Here is a 20,936-nt window from a genome sequence, read left to right on the forward strand (position 1 = left end):
GAAGGTGTCCCTGCCCACGGCAGAGTGAAGAATGACATGAGTTTTAAGGTCCCTTTCCAACCCAAATAATTCTGTGATTCTAAGAGCAGCTGTTTCAGGGACTATCATGGGCACCCAGGGGTAACATCATGGCTCATGCACCAGAACTAACATGCCATGAGAGTTCAGCTCCCCACAAACAGTCTGAGGCTGTCTCTCCTCCTGTCCCCTCTCTTCCCACTCCACATGCTGCTGCTCCCCCTTAGGAAGGGGATGGAGCTTGTAAAGAGCTCCAGGCAGAGGCTGGGAGCTGGGGTGAGTGTCACTGTCCCACGACCTGAGGAAAGGCCCCTGTCACTGAGCTGAGGAAGTCTGGACTGCATCAGCTCTGTGCCTGGAAGAGCCCCGGCAGGATGCTGGAAGAGGGAGCAGGAGAGCTTGCTCTGGTGGGGCTCATTTACTGCCTTCTCCTAACAAAACTATTACAGCAGCCGTGGTGCACTTCTGCATTAACAGGGCTTTGTTAATTGTCATCTGAACTGGAGCGGAAATGGTTAGAGAGATTTTCCTTGATTAAAATGTTGTCACTGATGGGGAATTCAACAGACCTCTGAGAAAACTCTTCCAGCCATAGCTTTGTTTTAAAGTCCATGGCTGGTTTCTAGCACGAGCACTTTATCTAATTACATCAAACCCTCACTCCATTTTAGCTTTATCAGCTAGAAGAGCCTAATAGCAAAGTTTAATCACTTCAACAAGTTGGCTACAGCAATCTCTTAATTTTCTGATAAGCCAAATTATTGAGCCAGACCCAGGGAAAGGCTCAGACAGAACCAGCCACTGCAGATGTTTAACTGCAAGCTCTGACACCAAAATCCAGGACCCAACACTTCCAGGACACTATTTAAACCTCCATGGGAGCTGCCCAAGTGGCCACCAGGAATGACAAAGCACAGAGACACACTCCCTGACCCAGTCAGACAAGGAAGCACATCATCCAAATTTACTCCCAAGGGTATAATCTTTGGGTATGCCCCAAAAGGTATAACCTTTTCACATATAAATTATCCTGGAGCCACCTCCTCACGCACAATAACCTCTGGCTGGGGTATTCATGGAGGAAGGTGGGCTCCCAGTTCAAGTTCTTCCTTATCCTCATGGTACTGAAGGGAGTTCACCCTCTGAAGAGGAGCCCTGGCCCTGCTTATGAACCAGGAGGGAGGATGGGAGAGGCAAAGAACATTTGGTTGTCAGTGGCCTCTCACTGTGGCCCAAGACAAGCAAACTGTTGGGCCAGAGGCAAGACAGGAATGCTCACTTGGGAGGCAGGTCTCTGCTCTGCTGCTGGGGCTTCTCATCCTTTCTGACCTCACACACACCTCACAGAGAGGTGGTGGAATCTCCCTCCCTGGAGATATTCCAGAACTGTCAGGACACAATCCTGTGCCATGTGTTCTAGGATGACCCTGCCTGAGCAGGGAGGCTGGGCCAGGTGACCCCCTGTGGCCCCTTCCAACCTGACCCATTCTGTGATTCTGGGAATGCACTTCAGCAGCACAGAGCTCAAGGCTCCAGGACTGGTAAGGGGAGTGATTTCCAGGGATTTGCAGTGGCCTCTGTGCAAGGAGAGGAATTAAGAATTTGGACTCAGAATCTAGTTACATGCTCAAAATCTGCTTTAGAGAAGAGGCCTTTCTCTGTGAAACATATTTTCTAGTCCTTTAACCATCTCACAACTTCACCTGGAGTTTCCTCCAGTTCCTGACTGTCCTCCTTGAGGTGTAGACACCAAACCCAGACACACCATTGCCAACAACAGCTGTCACACCCCACCACACACAGCTGACACAGGAGCAGCTCCATTTCTGACTCTATCATCCACAGGGGACACCCATTCTCAGAGATGCCAGTCAGGGACTTTCCATCACTGGAAGTGGCACACACAAAGGAAAGAAACCTTCACCCCACACAAAAATGGAGAAAGAGGCACTTACCCACTTGTTCCAGGTCTCTGGGTCTGAGAGAAGCGCCAGTCTGTGTTGGGCTGAGCTTGCTGCAGAGAAAAATAAGAGTTTTAATACCTCCATTCTTTCCTTTGAAAAATGAAAGCGAGCTGATCCTGGATTATTTCAGTCTGGAATATCAGCATGTTCCTTCCAAGTGAAGCAAATCAATTAGAACAAAGAGAAAGCTCCCCCCTCCCTCTTTCTTGAGTATTTCTGAACCAGCATGAATACTGAAAAGCATGACAAAAACTGTTCAGAGAATGATCTTCCAAAGCAGCTCAGGAAACCAGGCTGTGAAAGAAATGAAGCATGAAATAAACTGATAAGGGCATCAATTCAGCAGGAGCAGTGGTACCACAGTAATGAGCTTGGAGGAGGAAGGGGGGGTGTGGGGGTGGCAGAGTTAATTGATACCGAGGAAGATGCTTTTAATGCTCTAAGGTAAAATGGCAACAGACCTTCCTAATCTCTCCTCTTTCTTGTCCTTAAAAAAGCCTGCCTGAGATCTTATTTTCATACATTGTATTTGAATGACTTTTCCTAGATGCTGTGGCCTTGGAGCACGACAATATTTTTCTGTCCACAGAGAAAAGAATGAACTTCCGACAGCAAGAGGAAAAAGCATTATTTGTTTAGGAGACACAATAACCTTCAGACACAACAGCACACTTTGTAACCTCATTAAGAAGCCCCCGTATCACTTTCTGCCCATGTTATTTTACCACCAGACAATGAACATTCTGTAAATAAGGAAGGACATGGAGTATGCCTGCTTATTCCTGTTTGAATTACGCCTTTGTGGAAAACACTAAATAGCAGAGCTGTTTTCTGTCTGGAAAACACACACTTCCGAAAATCATAATGAACTCTTAATTAAATAATTAAATAATAATAATTGAATCTTGATTAACTCCAGAGTGATGACATACTACCTGGAAAGGACAACACTTCTCTCAGTTATTTTAGGAATGAGCCGTTCACAGTCCACACAATGGAACATCAGTTTTATGGGATTATTCTGCTTGTACATGCAATTACTAAGGCAAAGTGAAGACAGGGCAGAGCTGACCTAGATTTTTTATTTAGTAGATGTGCTTTTATTAATTTCTCTGCAGCTTTGATGATCCTCATGAAAGAAGATATTAGAATAAATTACTCCCCTGAAATAGATGCCCCAGTGGTCCCCAAGCCACATGCAAATGAAGCTGTTTAAATACTTGCCCTCCAGATTTCAGATACACATTTTTGCACACGCTGACACACAATCCTGCACCAAAGAAGCCCTTCCCAATCTATATTTTGAGTTCCTGTTGTAATTACCATTTTCAAATTTAGGGCAGGCATTTGTGACACAAAATTGCGTTACTTTTTATACCCCCAAGTTATAAAAGCTACAGCTAAACACAGTCACCTACATCTATATTTAGGCATCTGAGTACAAGTAGCTCAAGTTTTCAAAGCTTGCCGCTGCCTCAGCCTCTGCAAGCCCAAGGGCACATAAGGTTACCAGGATCTTTGTGAATAATGCCACTACTGACATTTCAGTAGTTCAGTGCTGAGTAGTGAATTCAGCCCCTTGCTCAAGCTGAAAAATGATCCCTTGCTGGGGCACAGTCAGTAATTAATAACACTTGGAGGTTAAGAAATGAGAAATTTCTACAGTGCATCTCTAAAACTGAGCAAAAGAAACACTGACAGACTTTTCTTCCACGTAACATCTCCCCTGTCATGGTTTGTATGCCGTGCAGAACAAAGGGGTTAAATGGAATCAAGAAGTTAATCCCCCCCCAAAACCATGTCCCTGACCACGCTAAGAATCACTTCAAAAAGAAATGAGTACGAACGGGGCCAAGAGGAAACTCTCCACTGCCACAAACACGCTGTCTTTGATTCTACAGTGCTGCTCAGCCCCGTCCCCCAGCTCCACCCAGCCCAGCCAAAACTTTCACCTGCCACCTCCCAGGAGGTGACGGTGACACACATTCCCCGAGGCCACTTTCTTAGGGGGAAGGGCAGACAGAGAAGAGCCAGCTGGCCTGGATATTACAGACTGTTGCACTTAGCAGAGAGGACAGTAAGAAACACCCATCTCTTACCCCATCGCAGGGACTCGCTAAGGTGCTGGTCACCTGCTCATAGGCAGCCACGGTCTCCGCAGTGCTAGAATGGCTGAAAGGCTTTACAAAGAGGAAATCGCTCTGCTCGGACATGGGCGAGAAACAGGAGGTGTAGTTCTGTGCCTGGGAGGTCAAACCCGCTCCTCCCACGTCCAGGTACTTGATGAAGCCATCTGGCTTCATCTGCCCTCGGAAATGGGAGGCGGGCTTGCGGCCAGTCCCCCGGCAGCAACCCGCCAAGGTCCAGCTGGCACTGCCAGCTTTGAGACACCGGGCAGCCACCAGAGCAAACATCACGCAGGACACAAGGGAAATGGACACCAAGGAGATGATGAGGTAAAGCGTTAGGTTGGTATCCTTGGGAGAAGACTGTGGGAGGTCCAAGGACTTGGAGAAGTCCTGCACGCTGTTTTCCTCCGGAGAAATGACTATTACCACGGAGGCCGAGAGGGACGGTGTGCCATTGTCCCTCACTTCGACCACCAGCCTGTGGGAATCTTCTGACTCCCTGAGAGCCTGTGCAAGCCTTATCTCTCCAGAGCGGCGTTCCACTTGGAAAGGCAAAGCCTCAGCCGTCTCCTGCAGCTGGTAGGACAGCCAGGCATTATGGCCACTATCAGCATCAACTGCTACAACTTTGGTGACCAGATAGCCAGGCTCTGCCAAGGCCGGGATGGCCTGGTGGAAGGCAGAGCCCTTGGGAACAGAGGGATAGACAATGTTGGGAGCATTGTCGTTCTCATCCAGGACGAACACATGGACCACAGCAGTGCTACTCAGCACAGGAGACCCAGCATCCTTCACCTGCACAGGCACCTGGAACACCTTGTCCTGCTCGTAATCCAGAGCTCGCACGGTGTAGATGGTGCCGTTGTCCTGGTCTATTCGGAAGTAGGTTGAGACGGGTACATCCTGCATCCCATTATCCAGGATGGAGTAAGACAGCTTGGCATTGCTACCCTCATCAGGATCAGACGCTGACACTGAAAAGACAGACGTTCCAGGAAGGGAGTTTTCCTGAACGTGAGCTGTATCAAAAGGGCTGGAGAAATTCGGGGCGTTATCGTTCACGTCAGCAATGCGGAGGTAAAAGGTTTTTTGTGTGGCCCTCTGGGGGGACCCAGAATCCACAGCCCTCACTGTGATGTTGTATCCACTGGCCTTCTCCCGATCAAGGGGACCACTTGTGACCAGTGAGAAATGCTCTTTAAAAGATGACACCAGTTTAAACGGGAGCTCTTTTGCTATCTGCAGACGGACCTGCCCGTTGTCACCGGAGTCGCTGTCCTTCACACCGATGAGGGCAATCACAGTGCCTGGGGTTGCATCCTCCTGCACTGGGCTGGAGACAGAGGTCAGCACAATCTCTGGGCTGTTATCATTGATATCAATTAACTCCACTCGCAGGTGACAGTGGCCTTCCATGGCTGGGGATCCCTTGTCCCTGGCTCGAACCGCAATCTCATAAGCACTGGATTCCTCATAATCCAGCAGGGCTTTGGTTCTGATCTCCCCTGTCCGGGGATCTAAGGAGAACAGCTTGGTGAATTTACCAGGTGCGTTATTGCTGGTTTTGAATGAATATTCCACATCCCCGTTGGGACCTTCATCCAGGTCGGTGACATTCAACTTGGTGACCAGAGTGCCCACTGGCACATTCTCCTCCAGATGTACCTTGGATACGGGTGGGTCACAGACAGGAGGGTTGTCATTTGCATCCAGGATATGGATGGTAACCTTGGCAGTGCCAGATTTCACTGGATTCCCTCCATCCAGGGCTGTCAGTGTTAGATGATGAACAGGCACTTTCTCTCTATCCAGTGCTTTTTCAAGTACAATCTCAGGCATTTTAACACCATCCCCTCTCACATTGATGCTCAGGGCAAAATGCTTGCTGGGGCTGAGCTCATAGGTGGAGATGGAGTTGGAGCCCATATCTGGGTCTTCTGCTACCTCCAAGGGGAGCCGAGTCCCAGGGTTGGCCACCTCAGTGATCTCCAGCACCACCTCCGGCTTGGGGAACTGGGGCGCGTTGTCGTTCACGTCGAGGACGTCCACCTCAACACGGTGGAGCTGGAGGGGATTCTCCATGACGAGTTGGAGGTGCAGGGAGCACGTGGGGCTCTGCCCACACAGTGCCTCCCGGTCCAGCCTGCTGTCGAGGAGCAGCACGCCTGCCGCCAGGTCCACCTGGAAGTGCCGCTGCCCACCCTCGCTCACCAGGCGCAGGTTGCGGGCGGCCAGGCTCCGCACCTCCACCCCTAGGTCCTTGGCCAGGTCGCCCACAGAGAAGCCCGGCTCTCGATCCTCGGGCACGGAGTAGTGGAGCTGGGCGCAGCTGGGAGCCGCCAAGCAGGAGAGAGCTGCGAGCAGCAGCGGGAGCTGCCATGGCAAACTCCGTCCCGCGAGCATCCCGTGCCGGGTGTGCGGACGGAGCCGCGCGGAGCGGAGCGGCGGCGGCTCCGCGCAGCCTCCCCCGCCTCCCCGCCCCCGCTGCCGGCCCCGGCCGCCGGAACCCCCGCGCCCCGGGGGGGTCCGAGCGGGCTGTGCAGGGAGGAAGCCGCCGCCGGAGCCGCCGGAGCCGGACAGGGAAGGATGGAGGGGGAGGGGAGGTGGGCGAGCGCAGCCCGGCCGGATGAACCGCTTCTCGGTACGCAAAGACACACAAAGTCGGCGAGCGGAGGGGATGGACCGAGTGACAGTTTTACGTCTCTCCACAGCCCCCTCCTCCTCCTCCTCCTCCTTTTTCTCTCCCTCCTCCTCCCCTTCTCCTTCTCACCGCCTTCCCCAAAATACGCACGGCGTAGCCCCCCCCTTCCCCCGCCGCCGCCACTCCGCCCCCGCAGCGCCGGGAGGGCGCCGGGGACTCCCGGCAGCGGGAACCCCGCTCCGCCCTGCCCGGCTGCTGGCAGAGGGCACCGGCCGCACCCCCTGCCCAAAGCCGGCTGGGGTCCCGCATCCCGAGCCGGCTCGGTGCCGAGCCCCGCACACACTGAGGCTGCGGTCAGGCTGGAGAACACACTCCCAATCTCACCTCGCTGTACAGGGGAGGAGGATCCGCGGAGGGTTTCACAAACATGAACTCGCTGATATCCGAGACCGGCGAGAAGCAGGAGCGGTAACGCGGGGCGGGGGGAGCTGTTGCTGTCACCTGCACGCCCATCACGGTGTCCCCTTGCTTAGGCTCATAGTGCAAGTGCCCAAAAATGTGGCTGGGAGGGGGCTGAAGCGTGTTCACGCTCTCCACGCAGCAGCCCTGGCTGGCAGGTGCAGAGCCCCGCCGGAGGCACCGTACGCCCAGCACTGCCAGTCCCACCAGTGAGACGGTGGAGATGAGCACTAGGGATACAATCAGGTAAAGCGTGATAGTGGGCAATCCCCCACCGTCAGCAGCCCGACCCTCGGAGCCCTGCAGGGCCTCTGGACCCTTCTCCTCCACCAGCACCACCAGTGTGACGGCTGTGGAGAGTGGGGGCTCCCCGGCGTCCCGGACCACCACCAGCAGTTCGTGCGCAGAGGCGTCCGTGTCCTGCAGAGCCCGCGTGAGCCGGACCTCCCCGGAGCGCAGGGCCACGCTGAAAAGCCCCAGGTCTGTGGCTTCCACGAGGTGGTAGGATAGCCAGGCATTGCGCCCCGAGTCCGCATCTATTGCCACCACCTTGGTGATGAGAGCAGGAGGGGCGATGGAGGGGGAAATTCGGAACTGAGCAGCAGAGTCCTCCCCAGCCCTGGGGAAATGCACCTGTGGGGCATTGTCGTTCTGGTCCACTATAAAAACATGAACCAGCGTCCTGTTCCTCAGGGCCGGGGAGCCACCATCAGAGACCTCCACGTGGAACTGGAGATAGGTGGTTTGCTCATAGTCAAAAGGGAGCTTGGCAGTGACCTGCCCACTCGTGGGATGTATGGAGAGGTAGCGAGTAGGATCCAGGCCTGGATCTGTCCCACCAGCTCGCAGGATAGAGTAGGAGAGGCGGGAATTCTGCTCGGAGTCAGGGTCAGCAGCAGAGACCGTAACCAGCACGCTGCCCACTGGGTTGTTTTCTGCCACCAGCACTTCATAGGATGCTTGCTCAAACTGGGGAGCGTTGTCGTTGACATCTGTCAGGGTGATTGGCAAGATGGTGTGGCGGGAGAGTGGGGGATTGCCCAGGTCCGAGGCAGAGACGGTGACATTGTAGTAGGCAACATGTTCCCGGTCCAAACGGGTGCTGGTTAGCAGCGAGTACTGGTGCTCGTAGTCCTTGCGCAGCTGGAAGGGAAGATCCGGAGACACGTGGCACAGGACCTTGCCCTGCTCCCCAGAGTCCCTGTCCCTGACGTGTATCACAGCCACCACTGTGCCCGGCAGGGCGTCCTCACTCAGGGAGCTGGAGAAGGAGGTAAGAATGACCTCGGGTGCGTTGTCATTCACATCAGTGACTTCCACCACCACACTGCAGTGCTCCTCCATCGTGGGCGACCCCATGTCCTTGGCCTCCACTTCGATCTCGTACACCGTCGCCTCCTCGAAGTCCAGGTTGCCCTGGACACGAATCTCCCCAGTTTGCTCATCGATGGCGAAGATCTGGCGTAAGGCAGCCGAGTTGTGGCTGCTGAGGGAGTAGCGGATGTCTCCGTTGGGTCCTTCATCCACATCAGTGGCATTTAACTTCACCACGAGGGTGCCCAGCGGCGAGTTCTCCACCAAGCGGGCTCCATAGGATGGTCTGTCAAAGACAGGGTGGTTGTCATTGGCATCCAGGACCTGAATAGTGATGCGTATCTTGCTGGACTGTGGGGGAGAGCCCCCGTCTTCAGCAGTCAGGACCAAGTGATGGAAAGCTCTGAATTCCCGATCCAGGGCCCGCTCCAACACCAGCTCAGGGAACTTCCCACCATCAGTGCGCGCCTTCACGTTGAGGTTGAAGTTGTCATTGGCACTCAGGTGATAGGTCTGCAAGGTGTTGGTGCCCACGTCAGGGTCCTGGGCAGGCTGGATGGGGAAGCGGGCACCCAGAGACGCCAGCTCGTAGATGCGCAGGGAAACCTCCTCACTGGGGAACTCCGGGGGGTTGTCATTGATATCCAGGATCTCCACCTCAATGCGGTAAAACTCCACTGGGTTCTCGATGGCAAGTTTCAAGTGGAGGAAGCAGCGTGGGTTCTGCCCGCAGAGCTGCTCCCGGTCTATCCGCTCGCTGACCATTATAACACCGGTGTTCACGTTGACAGAGAAGTACTGGGAATCCGAATCTGACAGTACCTGCAGATTAGCTGCTGCCAGCTTCGCCACATCGGTGCCCAGGTCCTTCCCGATATTGCCCACAAAGGCACCCCGGGTGAGCTCCTCCGGGATGCTGTACCGGATCTGAGCGGAGGAGCTGTGCAAGAACAAACAGAAGGAGAAGACACGCGGCAGCCCCAGGGACCGGCGCGCCTGCCCTGCCCTCGGCATCCTTGCCGGGTGGCCGGCCGGGCAGCGATGCCCTCCGCGCCGGGGGCCGCGCTCAGCGCTCGCCGCTCCCATTCATTGTTTGGGGCGGACGCGGCTCGGCGGGGCGGGGGCGCGCCGGGGCCCGGCGCAGCCGCGCCGCCATTGGCTGCGGGCGCCGCGCCGCCCTCCAATGGGCGCGCCGCTCTGCCCGGACAGCAACACGGCGGCCAATCACGGCCCGCGGGCCGTTGCCGCGAGCCGCGAACCCGCGCGGCGGCTCCGCGCGCTCGGCGGGGCCGCGACCCCGCGGCCGCTCACCTGGGCGCGCTCCCGCGGCCGCTCACCTGGGCGCGCTCCCGCGGCGCGCCGCCGGCCGGCAGGACCGCCCAGGGGCCGCTCACCTGGGCGCGCTCCCGCAGCGTACCGCGGGCCGGCAGGACAGACCCGGGGCCGCTCACCTGGGCGCGCTCCCGCAGCGTGCCGCCGGCCGGCAGGAGAGCCCCGCGCTCCCTCGGCAAGGTCGCGGAGGGTGGGCAAGGCCGCAGGAAGGTGAAGTCGCTCCCCTCGGAGCCCTGGGAGAAGCAGGTGCTGTAGCACTGGGACTGGGTGTCGGTGGGTCGCAGCGTGACCTCCATGTACTTGAGGGTGCCGTCGGAGCTGAGCTGGAGCTTGGGGCTGGAGTGCTTGAAGAAGTCCCGGGAGGGCGACTCGCTGAGCCAGCAGCAGCAGTAGGGTGAGACGGCAGCGCGGCCCCTGCGCCGGAGGCACCTGGCGGCCAGGACGGTGACAGTGGCCAGTGCCACCGTGCTAACGGCTGCCAGCGCGATGATCAGGTAGAGGGTCAGGTCCGGCTTCTCCTTGGCACCAGCCAGGAAGTCCCGAGGCTTGTAGCTCTCCTCCAGGGCTGCCTCCTCCAGGGCCACAGTGATGGTGGCAGTGGTGGAGAGCGGTGGGTCGCCGTTGTCCGTCACCTGGACAACGAGCTGCTGCACTGCCATGTCGGTGTCCTGGAAGGGACGTGCCGTCCGCACCTCCCCGGTGTGCAGAGACATGTGGAACAAGGAGGGGTCGGTGGACTGTGGCAACAGCCGGTACGAGAGCCAGGCATTGTACCCGGCATCTGCATCCACTGCTGTCACCTTGGTGACCAGGGAGCCCGGTGGGGCAGACAGCGGGACCCTCTGGGGTGCCGAGACATCGCTGTCCCTGGCAGGGTGCAGGATGGTGGGGGGGTGGTCATTCTGGTCCAGCACAAAGATGTAGACAGTAACATTGGCATGGAGTGGGGGGGACCCCGAGTCCCGCACGGCCACAGAGACCGGCAGAACCTGCAGCTGCTCAAAGTCAAAGGTGCTCTGAGCGTAGAGGTTGCCATTGTCAGGGTTGATGTGGACAAAGGAAGAGATGGGGGAACCCTGCACTTGGCCACTCACTATGGAGTAAACAAGCCGGGAATTATCCCCGTCGTCAGGGTCTGAGGCAGAGACAGTGCACAGCAGGGAGCCAGGCGGGTTGTTCTCCTCGAGAAAGGCATCGTAGGAGGGCTGCAAGAAGCGTGGGGGGTTGTCATTCACATCAGATATATTGAGGAGCAGTGTGAGTGTTGTGGTGAGGGCAGTAGACCCACCATCCCGGGCGATCAGCACCACTCGGTACTGTGAGGTGGACTCTCGGTCCAGGCTCTCCCGGGTGACCAGGGAGAAGTGGTTCTGAAGGGACCTGATGGCAAAAGGCACATCAGGGGAGATCTGCAAGCTCACATCCCCATTGGCCCCTGAGTCTCGGTCCCGGACATTGAAGAGCCCCACGACAGTCTCTGGTGGGGTGTCTTCTGGCACCGGATTCAGCAGGGAGGTGAGCAGCACCTCTGGGGGGTTGTCATTGGCATCCTCCACTTGCACCTGCAGAACACAATTGCCCTCCATCTCTGGGACCCCTCCATCATGGGCTCGCACATAGATCTCATAGAAAGGTGATTCCTCAAAGTCCAGGGCCCCACTCACCCGGACCTCACCACTGTGGGGATCCAGGGAGAAGAGCCTCCGCACCGAGTCGGAGGTGTGAACCCCGAAGGAGTACTGTGTCTCCCCATTGGGACCCTCGTCGGGGTCAGACGCGTTGATCCGGAGGAGCAGGGCCCCCACAGGTGTGTTTTCTGGGACTCGCACCTTGTACGTGGTGCGGTCACAGGTGGGAGCGTTGTCATTGACATCCAGGACCAGGACTGTTATCTGTGCCGTGCCCGAGCGGGCTGGGCTTCCCCCGTCCATGGCCGTCAGCACCAGCTGCAGTTCTGGCTGCTCCTCCCGGTCCAGGGCACGCTCCAGCACCAGCTCCGGGAAGAGTTTGCCATCCGGCTGCTGCTTGACGTCCAGGGAGAAGTGGGAGTTCGGGCTCAGCCTGTAGGAGCTCACAGCATTAGTGCCCACATCGGGGTCCTGAGCACTCTCCAGGGGGAAGCGCGCGGCCACCGTGGCAGACTCGGCGATGCGCAGGGTGCGCTGGGCGGTGGGGAAGCTCGGGGAGTTGTCGTTCACATCCAGGATCTCCACTTCCAGGCGGAAGAGCTGCAGGGGGTTCTCCGTCAGCACCTGCACCGACAGCACGCAGCTGGCAGCTGCTCCGCACAGACGCTCCCGGTCCAGCCGCTGGCTCACCACCAGCGTGCCGCTGTCCAGGCGCACGGCGAAGTGGCGAGAGCTCTCCTCGGAGCCCAGGCGCAGCCTGCGACCCGGCAGCTCCTCCACCTTCAAGCCCAGGTCCCGGGCCATGTTCCCCACCACAGTTCCCACCTCTGACTCCTCAACCACCGCGTAGTGGATCTGCCCGGAGACCCGGCCCCAGCCGCAGAGCAAAAACAAACTCAGTACTTGCCATTTCCAGGCGGGTCGCTGGAGGCTGACACTCTCCATGTCCGTGCGCGTCTGGCCCGGGACACGGCAGGCACTGAGGAACTGCGATAAAATCCCTGGGTCTCTCTTCCACGGCTTGGAAAACAGCTCCGGGGCTCCGGCAGGCTGCGGCTCCGGCTGTCAGCCTCCGAGCAGAGGGGGTGGGCTGGGGGAGGGGAACTGAATCACAGCCCCAGCGCGGAGGTGGGAGGGAGGGGGGTTGGGGGGAGAAGCAGATTTCCCCCCCTCGCTTCAGATCAGCACCCAATTGGCCGAGAGCTCCGTCCCCTCTCAGCCAGCAGTGGCTCTGGAGGTGAGGGAAGCAGGGGCCTGAGCCGGCAACAGCGGGGCTGCCACCCCCGGCCTCCCCTCTGCCAGCCTGACTCACTTGCTCCGACAGCTCGCTTTGCGTTCACAGGGAAACTGCACGTCCTGGCAGCCTGGAAGCTAGGTACAAACCCTCCCTGTGTGCTCCCCCTTCCACAATGGGGGCTTCACATCGTGCCCACACACAAAGGGCAGCTGTCAGGAACGCACGCCAAAGGACTTTTCATGCCTGATGAAAAGGTGCTTGTTAGAGCCCTGAGGTGCCAAGGGCTCTTCTCCCACCCCTCTTCTCCCCCCCAGCTAATGCTTTGGGCTGCTGCCTGCACCCCATCATTGCCTCTCTGAGTGAGGCATCACTGGCACCAGTACCACCACCAACCAGCCAGGAGACTTTGCACTGAAACAGGGATGCCCACCCCTGCCAGCCCACCTGAGGGAGTGGGAGGCTGAAGGTGGGAAGGCAAAGACAGGTGAGCCATTCAATGCCAGAGTACAACTGCTCCCAAAGCACACCTGACTGGAACCCCTTCCTCACCCTGGGACGAGGAAGAGATAAGTCTTCACAGTACCCAAATCACTGCAAATAGATAGAGACAACAAGGCCACTAGAACACCACTGAATCACAACACCAGGTCAGGATGTCAGACTGGGAAGGAGGCCCAAGCCTCCCACCTGGCAGACACACATACTGACATTCTGCAGCAGACACGGCTTTGCAGCCCTGCAATCTGAGGACACAAGCAGAGGTCTCGGCCTCCCCAGAGGGGAGCAAACTGTAATTGCCTCCTCTCCCTGTCACTGAGGATGATGGCAAGCTGCAGGGTGTTAACTCAGCTCACATCCCTGCAGAAGCCTTGTGCAGTCATAGAATCATAGAATGGCCTGGGTTGGAAGGGACCTGAAAGACCATCTAATTACAACCCCCTGCCATGGGCAGGGACACATTCCACTAGACCAGCTTGCTCGGAGCTCTGTCTAACCTGGCCTTAAATACTTCCAGGGATGGGGCAGCCACAGCTTCTCTTTACAATCTCTCCCAGGGCCTCACCACCCTCCCAGTAAAGAATTTATTCCTAATGTCTAATCTAAAGATTCTCTCTCAGCTTAAAACCATTCCCTCATGTCCTGTCACTACATGCTCTTGTAAAAAGTCTCTCTCCACCTTTCTGTCCCTGGTGCATCCACCTTTCTGCCCCTGGTGCACTGAAGGCCACCCTGCCCTCTCTTGGGTGCATACAGACCCTGGGGGCTGGGGTCTGCAGTGGTGTGGCAGGCAGGGGTCCTGCCTGGGACCCTGCCTGCCCCCACCACCTGGGCACCAAAGGGACCTGAGGGAACAGGTGAGAGAGGCTGAGGGGACCGGTGCCTGGGACAGTGGACGGTGACAGGGACACCATCCTTCTGGCAAGGACAGACACGGTGGAGGTGCTGCTTCCGAGGGTCCTCCCTCCCCTCTGCAGCAGTTCCCTGCCTATTCCAAGAGCCGTGAGGCGGGACCACCCTGCTGCCAGTCAGGGAGAGACACAGCGAGGACTGGTGAGAACACTGCGCGGGTCCCACCTACTGCCCGCTCCGGAGGAGGGGAGAAGGCTTCCTTAAAGAGCCAGTGCAGCAAAACGCTGCATTGGCTCTTTAAGATTCCACAGGGATCTACAGAGACCAATAAAGGTATATAGAGACCAATACCTGTTTGGAGGTACTTATTTTCGGGGTGTGTCTGGCAGTGCCACCGGCAAGAAGCTGTCACAGTAGCCTTGACTCTGGAATGTGCCCTGACCCCATCCCAGGCAGGGCCCCAGACAGCACAGCGGGGTGACAGACAATGCTGCTGGCAATACAGGGTGCTGTGCCCCTGGTAGTGGGTTTGGTGCTGCTGTGGTGCCTCAGCAGAAGCCCCCTGTGAAGCCCACATGGTCTGGGAGAATCCACCCAGTGTCCCAAGATGGCTCAATCACCAAGGAGCTGGAGCAAGGGCTTCACACGGGGGATTCTGCTGTTGCTTGAGTCTGTCAAAGCCTGGGATAGGGACAGTGACAAGGCAGAAAGGGTATGGGGTGTCTAGGAAGGGTATGGGTGTCTAGTATGGACAAGGAAATGTTCCCCATTCCAGAGGGCCAGAGCTTTCCCTGTGGAAGGGCTCCAACCCAGACAACCCAGGGATCACTGGAGATCCTGCAAAGTGGGATCCCTCATGGCAGGACACACTGCCTGCTACAGACAGGGCCAACACCCTCCCCTCTGCATCAGTTTTGGGGGCTGGCTGTGTCCTGCAAAGCAAGGAGGTGTAAAGCCTTTGCAGGCTTGACACGGGCTGTTGTCACTACAAAGACTGAAAATCCAGGGCTCGGTGCCAGCCCAGCTGATTTCTCACTGCCAGTGCCTTTCCAGTGTAGTACTGGGGAGTAGGAGGGAGTCATGGCTAGGGCTCAGGCTTCCTGCCTGCCTGGTATCACCTCCTTCCACCCCACTCTCAAACAATTTGCTGCCCCCATCCCCAGAGGCATCTTGCCAGGACCCTTTGGTCGAGGGGACATCCTTGTCCCCAACCTGAGCACAGCCTGCACAGTGCAGAGGAACACTTGCTCCTGCAGCTGCTGCAGCCATTCCCACCTGCCAGAAACCAGAAGTGCTGAGTCTGAGCAGTGACGCAAGCAGGGGGGAAAAAAAAAAAAGGGAAAAAAAAGGCATAAAATAATTCTGAGAGGTTTCTGCCTCCGTCTGTGATTTGGCCACACTGAGCAGGCGGCACACGCAGCCTCACACCCGTGCACAGCTTCCGCTGCACCTCACTTCCTTCTGCTCTGAGGAACCGGTCGCTCTCACTCACAGCCTCCCAGGAAGGACAAATCACCAGCACCAGCCACCTTGGAAACCCACCAGATCCACCCCCATCCACTGGATCCACTACCTGGCCTCATCTCTGAGGATTGAAGCACTCCTGTAATTGAAAGCTTTCCAATTAAGCTGCACAATTCCCATCGGGGAAGAAGCACAGGAGCTGCCTGCCATGCGCAAACGCCTTCCTGCCTGCAGTTTGCTCAGTCAGGACATCAGACATCACCCAGAGATAGCATATTACAAACCATGCAGAGCTTATAATAAGGTTTTTGAACAACATCTGAGTGGAGGACTCCCCATCCTGCTCAGAGCCACAGTCCAGCTCAGTGGAGCCCTGCAAACAACTGGGACAATCTTCAGTCCCACACCTCCACCCTGAAGGAAACACCATCACAGAGCTTCCATGGAAACAAAACCAGAAGCATCAGGAGTCAAACATGAGGAGCAGCACAGATGGGAGGGATGCTCTGTGGCCACGGTCTGTCACACAGAGGAACCAGCATCATCCTTCAGCTTTGTGTGCTACACTGTGGGTAGTGACACCCTGGTCCCCCACTGGCAGCTGGTGGCTCCCAGCCCCATTTGCAGCACCACCTCTTCAGTCCCCACCAGGGCACAGAGACTGTGTTCCCACCCACTGCAAGTGCTCCCCTCAGCTCTCCTATTGCAAATGAAAGGAAATACCATCAGCAACAAACTTTGTGCCAAGGATTTACAAGTGGTTGCAAGCTGACCTCAGGCTCCACCGGTTACTCACGCAAGGCATACCCAAAACTGCATCCAAAAGACACGTTTGCCAACCTGAGCAAACTGACTCACTTGATCCTGCTCAGCACAGTGCAAATGTCACTGACACTCAGGACAGCTCATGTGACTCCAAAGAAGACCTGTTCAGCCATAGCTGACCACTCTGTACAGGCACGGCGCGACTGGACATCCCTCCCAACCCCAACACGCCACCAAACACGTATGGCACAAATGAACTGTGGCTCTGCCCAGCACTGGGACATGCCAAGGAAGGAGCTACATTACCTCGGCAGGTGCGGGGAGCCGGCTGGCAGTGCCCACGATCTGGTGGTACAGCCCTGGCTCACCATTCCTTATGGTGCTCTGACGGCTCCCCAGGGGGCTGGAGGTGAAGGGCTTTTTACACAGGAGATCACTCTGGCGAGAGTCCGTGGTGAGATAGACCTGGTGGTAGAAGTTGGGTGGCGTGAAGCCACCCCGCACAGCATCGATGTGGTGGAAGGGCCCTGGTGTCCTGTATGTGGTACTCCTGGAGCTGTTGAACAGCTCCTTTGACTGCCTCCACTTGTAGCACTTGAAGATGCCCACAGACAACATGGTGATGAAGAAGGCTGCTGAGACCAGAATCACAGCCAGGATGAGATAGAAAGTCACATGTTTCCTGGGGTCATTGGCAGGTGCCACATCAGCGAGGTCAGTGAGCACCTCCTTGACCATTTCGGCCACAGAGATGGAGACGGTGGCAGTGGTGGACAGCACGGGCTCCCCGTGGTCTTTCAGCAGGATGACTAACGTGTGCTGAGGAGGGTCATCCTCGCGGAGCTGGCGGGCCGTGAAGATGTCCCCATTGTGCAGCCCAACTGAGAAGAGGCTGGGGTCAGTGGCCTGCAACAGGGTATAGGAGATCCAGGCATTGTACCCTGCATCTGCATCCACCGCCACCACCTTGGTGACCATGTGCCCGGCAGGAGTGCCGGGTGCCACCACATCGGGATAGGTGGCAGAGCTGTTGGGGTGGGGGTACAGCACGGTTGGGGCATTGTCATTGACGTCAGTGACAAACACACTGACCGAGACATTAGTGGCCAGAGGTGGAAAGCCACCGTCCTGGACCTGTACCATCATGCTGAACTCCATCTGGTCCTCGTAGTCCAGGGAGGTGAGCAGGTAGAGGGTGCCGTTCTCCCGGTTGATGGAGAAGAGGTGGCCCACAGTGGAGTCACCCTGCAAAAGGCTGTAGGAGAGGTGGGCATTGCGCCCAAGGTCTGGATCTGTGGCGCTCACATTAAGGATGGGAATGCCAGGCATATTGTTCTCCAGAACATACACATCGTAGGAGTCCTGGGAAGACTTGGGCGCGTTGTCATTGACATCTGACACCTGCACCAGGATGTGTTTTACTGCTGACAAGGGTGGCGAGCCCGAGTCCCTGGCTGTGATAGTGATGTTATACTCCGATGCCTTTTCCCGGTCCAGAGCTCCTTCTGTTTTCAGTGTGTAGTAATTTTTGAGTGAGGAACTGAGCATGAACGGGATCCCAGGGGAGATGAAGCAGTTCACCTGGCCGTTGTCATGGGAGTCCGAGTCTGTTACACTCAGCAGAGCTACGACTGTCCCTGGAGCTGCATCTTCAGGCACAGGGCTGTACACAGAAGTCACTGTCACCTCTGGAGCATTGTCATTCACATCCACAACTTCCACCAGCACTTTGCAATGAGCCACACCAGGAACGACTCCCTTGTCTTTAGCCTGTAAGTAAATCTCATACAGCTTTGCTTCCTCATAGTCCAGCTGTCCCTTGACCCTCAACTCCCCTGTGGCCGAGTCCAGAGCAAAGAGTTCCCGTACCTTGGCGGGGGTGTGGCTGCTGAAGGAATAGACGATGTCTCCATTGGGCCCATCATCCAGATCATATGCACTGATCCTGGCGACCAGGGTTCCGCTGGGCGTGTTCTCCCTCACACTTGCCTTGTAAGTGGACTGGTTGAAGACCGGGGCATTATCATTGGCATCTACAACGTCAATGTGGATCTGCACATGGGCCGACCGTGGTGGGCTGCCTCCATCCAGCGCAGTCAAGACCAAATTCAGCTCCTTCTGCTCCTCCCTGTCCAGCTCCTTCTCTAGCACCAGTTCCGCGTACTTGCTGCCATCCACCCTCGTCTGCACGTCGAGCGCAAAGTTCGGGTTGGCGCTCAGCTGGTAGGTCTGCAAAGAGTTAATTCCCACATCGGGGTCTTGCGCGCTCTCTAGCGGGAAGCGCGCTCCTGCCGCCACAGACTCACTGATTTCCAGCCTCGCCTGGCTGCTGGGAAAAACCGGGTCGTTGTCATTGATGTCCTGGATCTCTACGGTGCCGCTGTACAGCTCCAGCGGGTTTTCCACCACGATCTCAAAGCTGAGGGAACAGGGAGAGAGCGCGCCACAGAGCTCCTCCCGGTCTATCCGCTCGCTCACCAGCAGCGCCCCGCTCGTCAGATCCACCCCGAAGTACTTCTTGTTGCCGCCGGACACCACCCGCAGTCGGCGTCCCGGCAGCCGCCCGAGGTCCAGCGCCAGGTCGGCTACCACATTCCCCACCGCGGAGCCCCTCCGCGCCTCCTCGGGAATCGCATAGCGAATCGCGGCGGAAACCCAGTCGGAAACGCCGAACAAAAGCAAGAGGCTCAGTACCTGCCCCGTCGTCACCCCGCGGCTCCTTACAGCAACGCCGTTCATCGCACAGGACGGCCGCGCTCTCCGCTTCGCCCCCCCGCCCCGGCTACAGATCCTCAGCTCTCCCCGTCATGCCGCTGCCCAGCGGCCCCGGGAAGCGGCGGCGGCGGCGGGGAGCCGGGCATTGCTCGGCGGGCTCGGCGGTGACTCACTCCCAGAGTCTCTCTGAGACCGTCTGCGCCTCATCCCGGCTCCGAGCGGGGCCGGGCCGCCAGTTCCCCCCCGCTCCATCATTGGCCGACAGCGGCACACAGAGTCCCGTCCAATAACTGCACAGAGCGCAGGGCTCCAAAGCCCCTCCGCGGGGCCGCCGCCGCCGCCGAGCCCCGCCGGAGGGAGAGCGGCGACCCCGGCCCGAGGACAGCGGGGCTGGAGCCGGCAGAACCTGAAGGGAGAGCACAGCCCTGACAGAACCCCCGCTATAAGGACAGGCGGGCTGGGAGAGCGCTGGCAGGGGCAGGGTTGATCGGGCACGGGGACTGCGTGTGCGGGCAGGAAGGTGTAAGAGTCGGCGGAGAGGATGACGCCAAAAAGGGCGATACGGAGACGTGGGGTCTTTGGTGTGTGTTTGTGTCCCGAGAACACCTCGTTAGAATGAGGCAGAGGGAGTAAGAAGGGGAGGTGGAGCAGGCGGGAGGAGAAGTAGGGAGGGTCGTCCGGGGTACGCAGGGTGCCGAGGGGGAGCCAGTACCGGCACCAGCTTCCAGTGTCCCTCAGGACCTTCAGGATACCGGTCATCCCACCCAAGTGCTTGGTTAGCCCCTTCCTGACATCCCACGGAGTCGCGACGTGGCGGCTCAGTGTGTCACCAAAGCAGCGTCGCCGGCACAGAGACGACACTGATTTCGTGCTGCCGAGTTACGAGCAGCTCCTCCGGCTGCAGCACAGAGTCACGCCGCGGGGAGGCTCCCGCCGCAGGATTCCAAGGAGCACCGCCCCTCCTGCGGGATCCCCACCGCCACCACTATCCCAGCAGGCATCTTTCCCGACAAACTGTAGAAATCTCGGTTTAATACGCCCTCCTGCGCTCGTCACCTCCCAGCTCGCTCCCTGGTACCCTTCTTCACCAGCCAGACTCAGGGAAATCACGGTCTGCGACGTGCAGGCTCACCGGGGCCGGGAATGGATCCCGTTCCCGTGCAGCAAAGCCCAGCAGGTCACGGCACCGTGTAGACCACGGCACCGGCAGTTCCTGGGCGAAAATCAGCCATTTCCTGAGCTGCCTGCCTGCCTTTGGGGTTGTTGCTGTCATCAACAACCCGTGATATTCCGGGTTTTCCGACTTCTCGCGCACCCCTACTGATAAAAAGACCCCAATTTCGGCCCTCGTTGTCCGACACTCGCACAACTGCTCAGCTGTCACGGTGTAATGGGAAGGGGACGAGGAAGTCTGATAAGGGAGCGCCAGGAGCCCTGTCAAAACCCGGCTGAGACACAGCATCCAGGTGTGTCTTCCCACAGCCGAGGCTGCTAAAGAAGGGACAGCGATGTCCGTGAAATAAACCGAACTTGAAATCACCTCCCACGTGTTCATTCCCTTCTTTTAAAGCCCTGCGGAAGCGGTTGGGAAACGTTGTGGCTGGTTATTTGTTACCCCGCTACTTGTAATGGCTCAGCTCGTTGTGTAGGGGCTGCAAATTACCCGCACCAACGTGGGAGACGCGACATTCGCCAGAGCGAGAATGACCTCGACTCTGTCGCGTGTCCTCGCCCCGCACAATTCTAATAACTACCGTGAGCACACGGGATCCACCCAGAGATTAAATATTTCTGCGCTTATATGAAGACTCAGTAATATCAAATAAGTCGGCGCAGTCCGTCTTCTCTACATGCTCAGCTATTTCCTTTTCTACTTATTAATCATTGCCAAAAGATAAACCTTATCAGCGCTATTTATCA

General features: G+C 57.4%; 1 protein-coding gene across 1 annotated transcript in view; it reads right to left on the reverse strand.

Moving 5' to 3' along the window:
• Positions 1-20,936, reverse strand: part of LOC135422809 (uncharacterized) — a 64,712-nt gene that overhangs the window by 17,882 nt on the left and 25,894 nt on the right. Inside the window, 1 exon segment of the mRNA XM_064672316.1 lies at positions 1,974-2,032. Within this exon segment, the coding sequence (XP_064528386.1) occupies positions 1,974-2,032 (59 nt within the window).

Source organism: Pseudopipra pipra, chromosome 15, assembly GCF_036250125.1.
Source record: "Pseudopipra pipra isolate bDixPip1 chromosome 15, bDixPip1.hap1, whole genome shotgun sequence".
NCBI classification, from domain to species: Eukaryota; Metazoa; Chordata; class Aves; order Passeriformes; family Pipridae; genus Pseudopipra; species Pseudopipra pipra.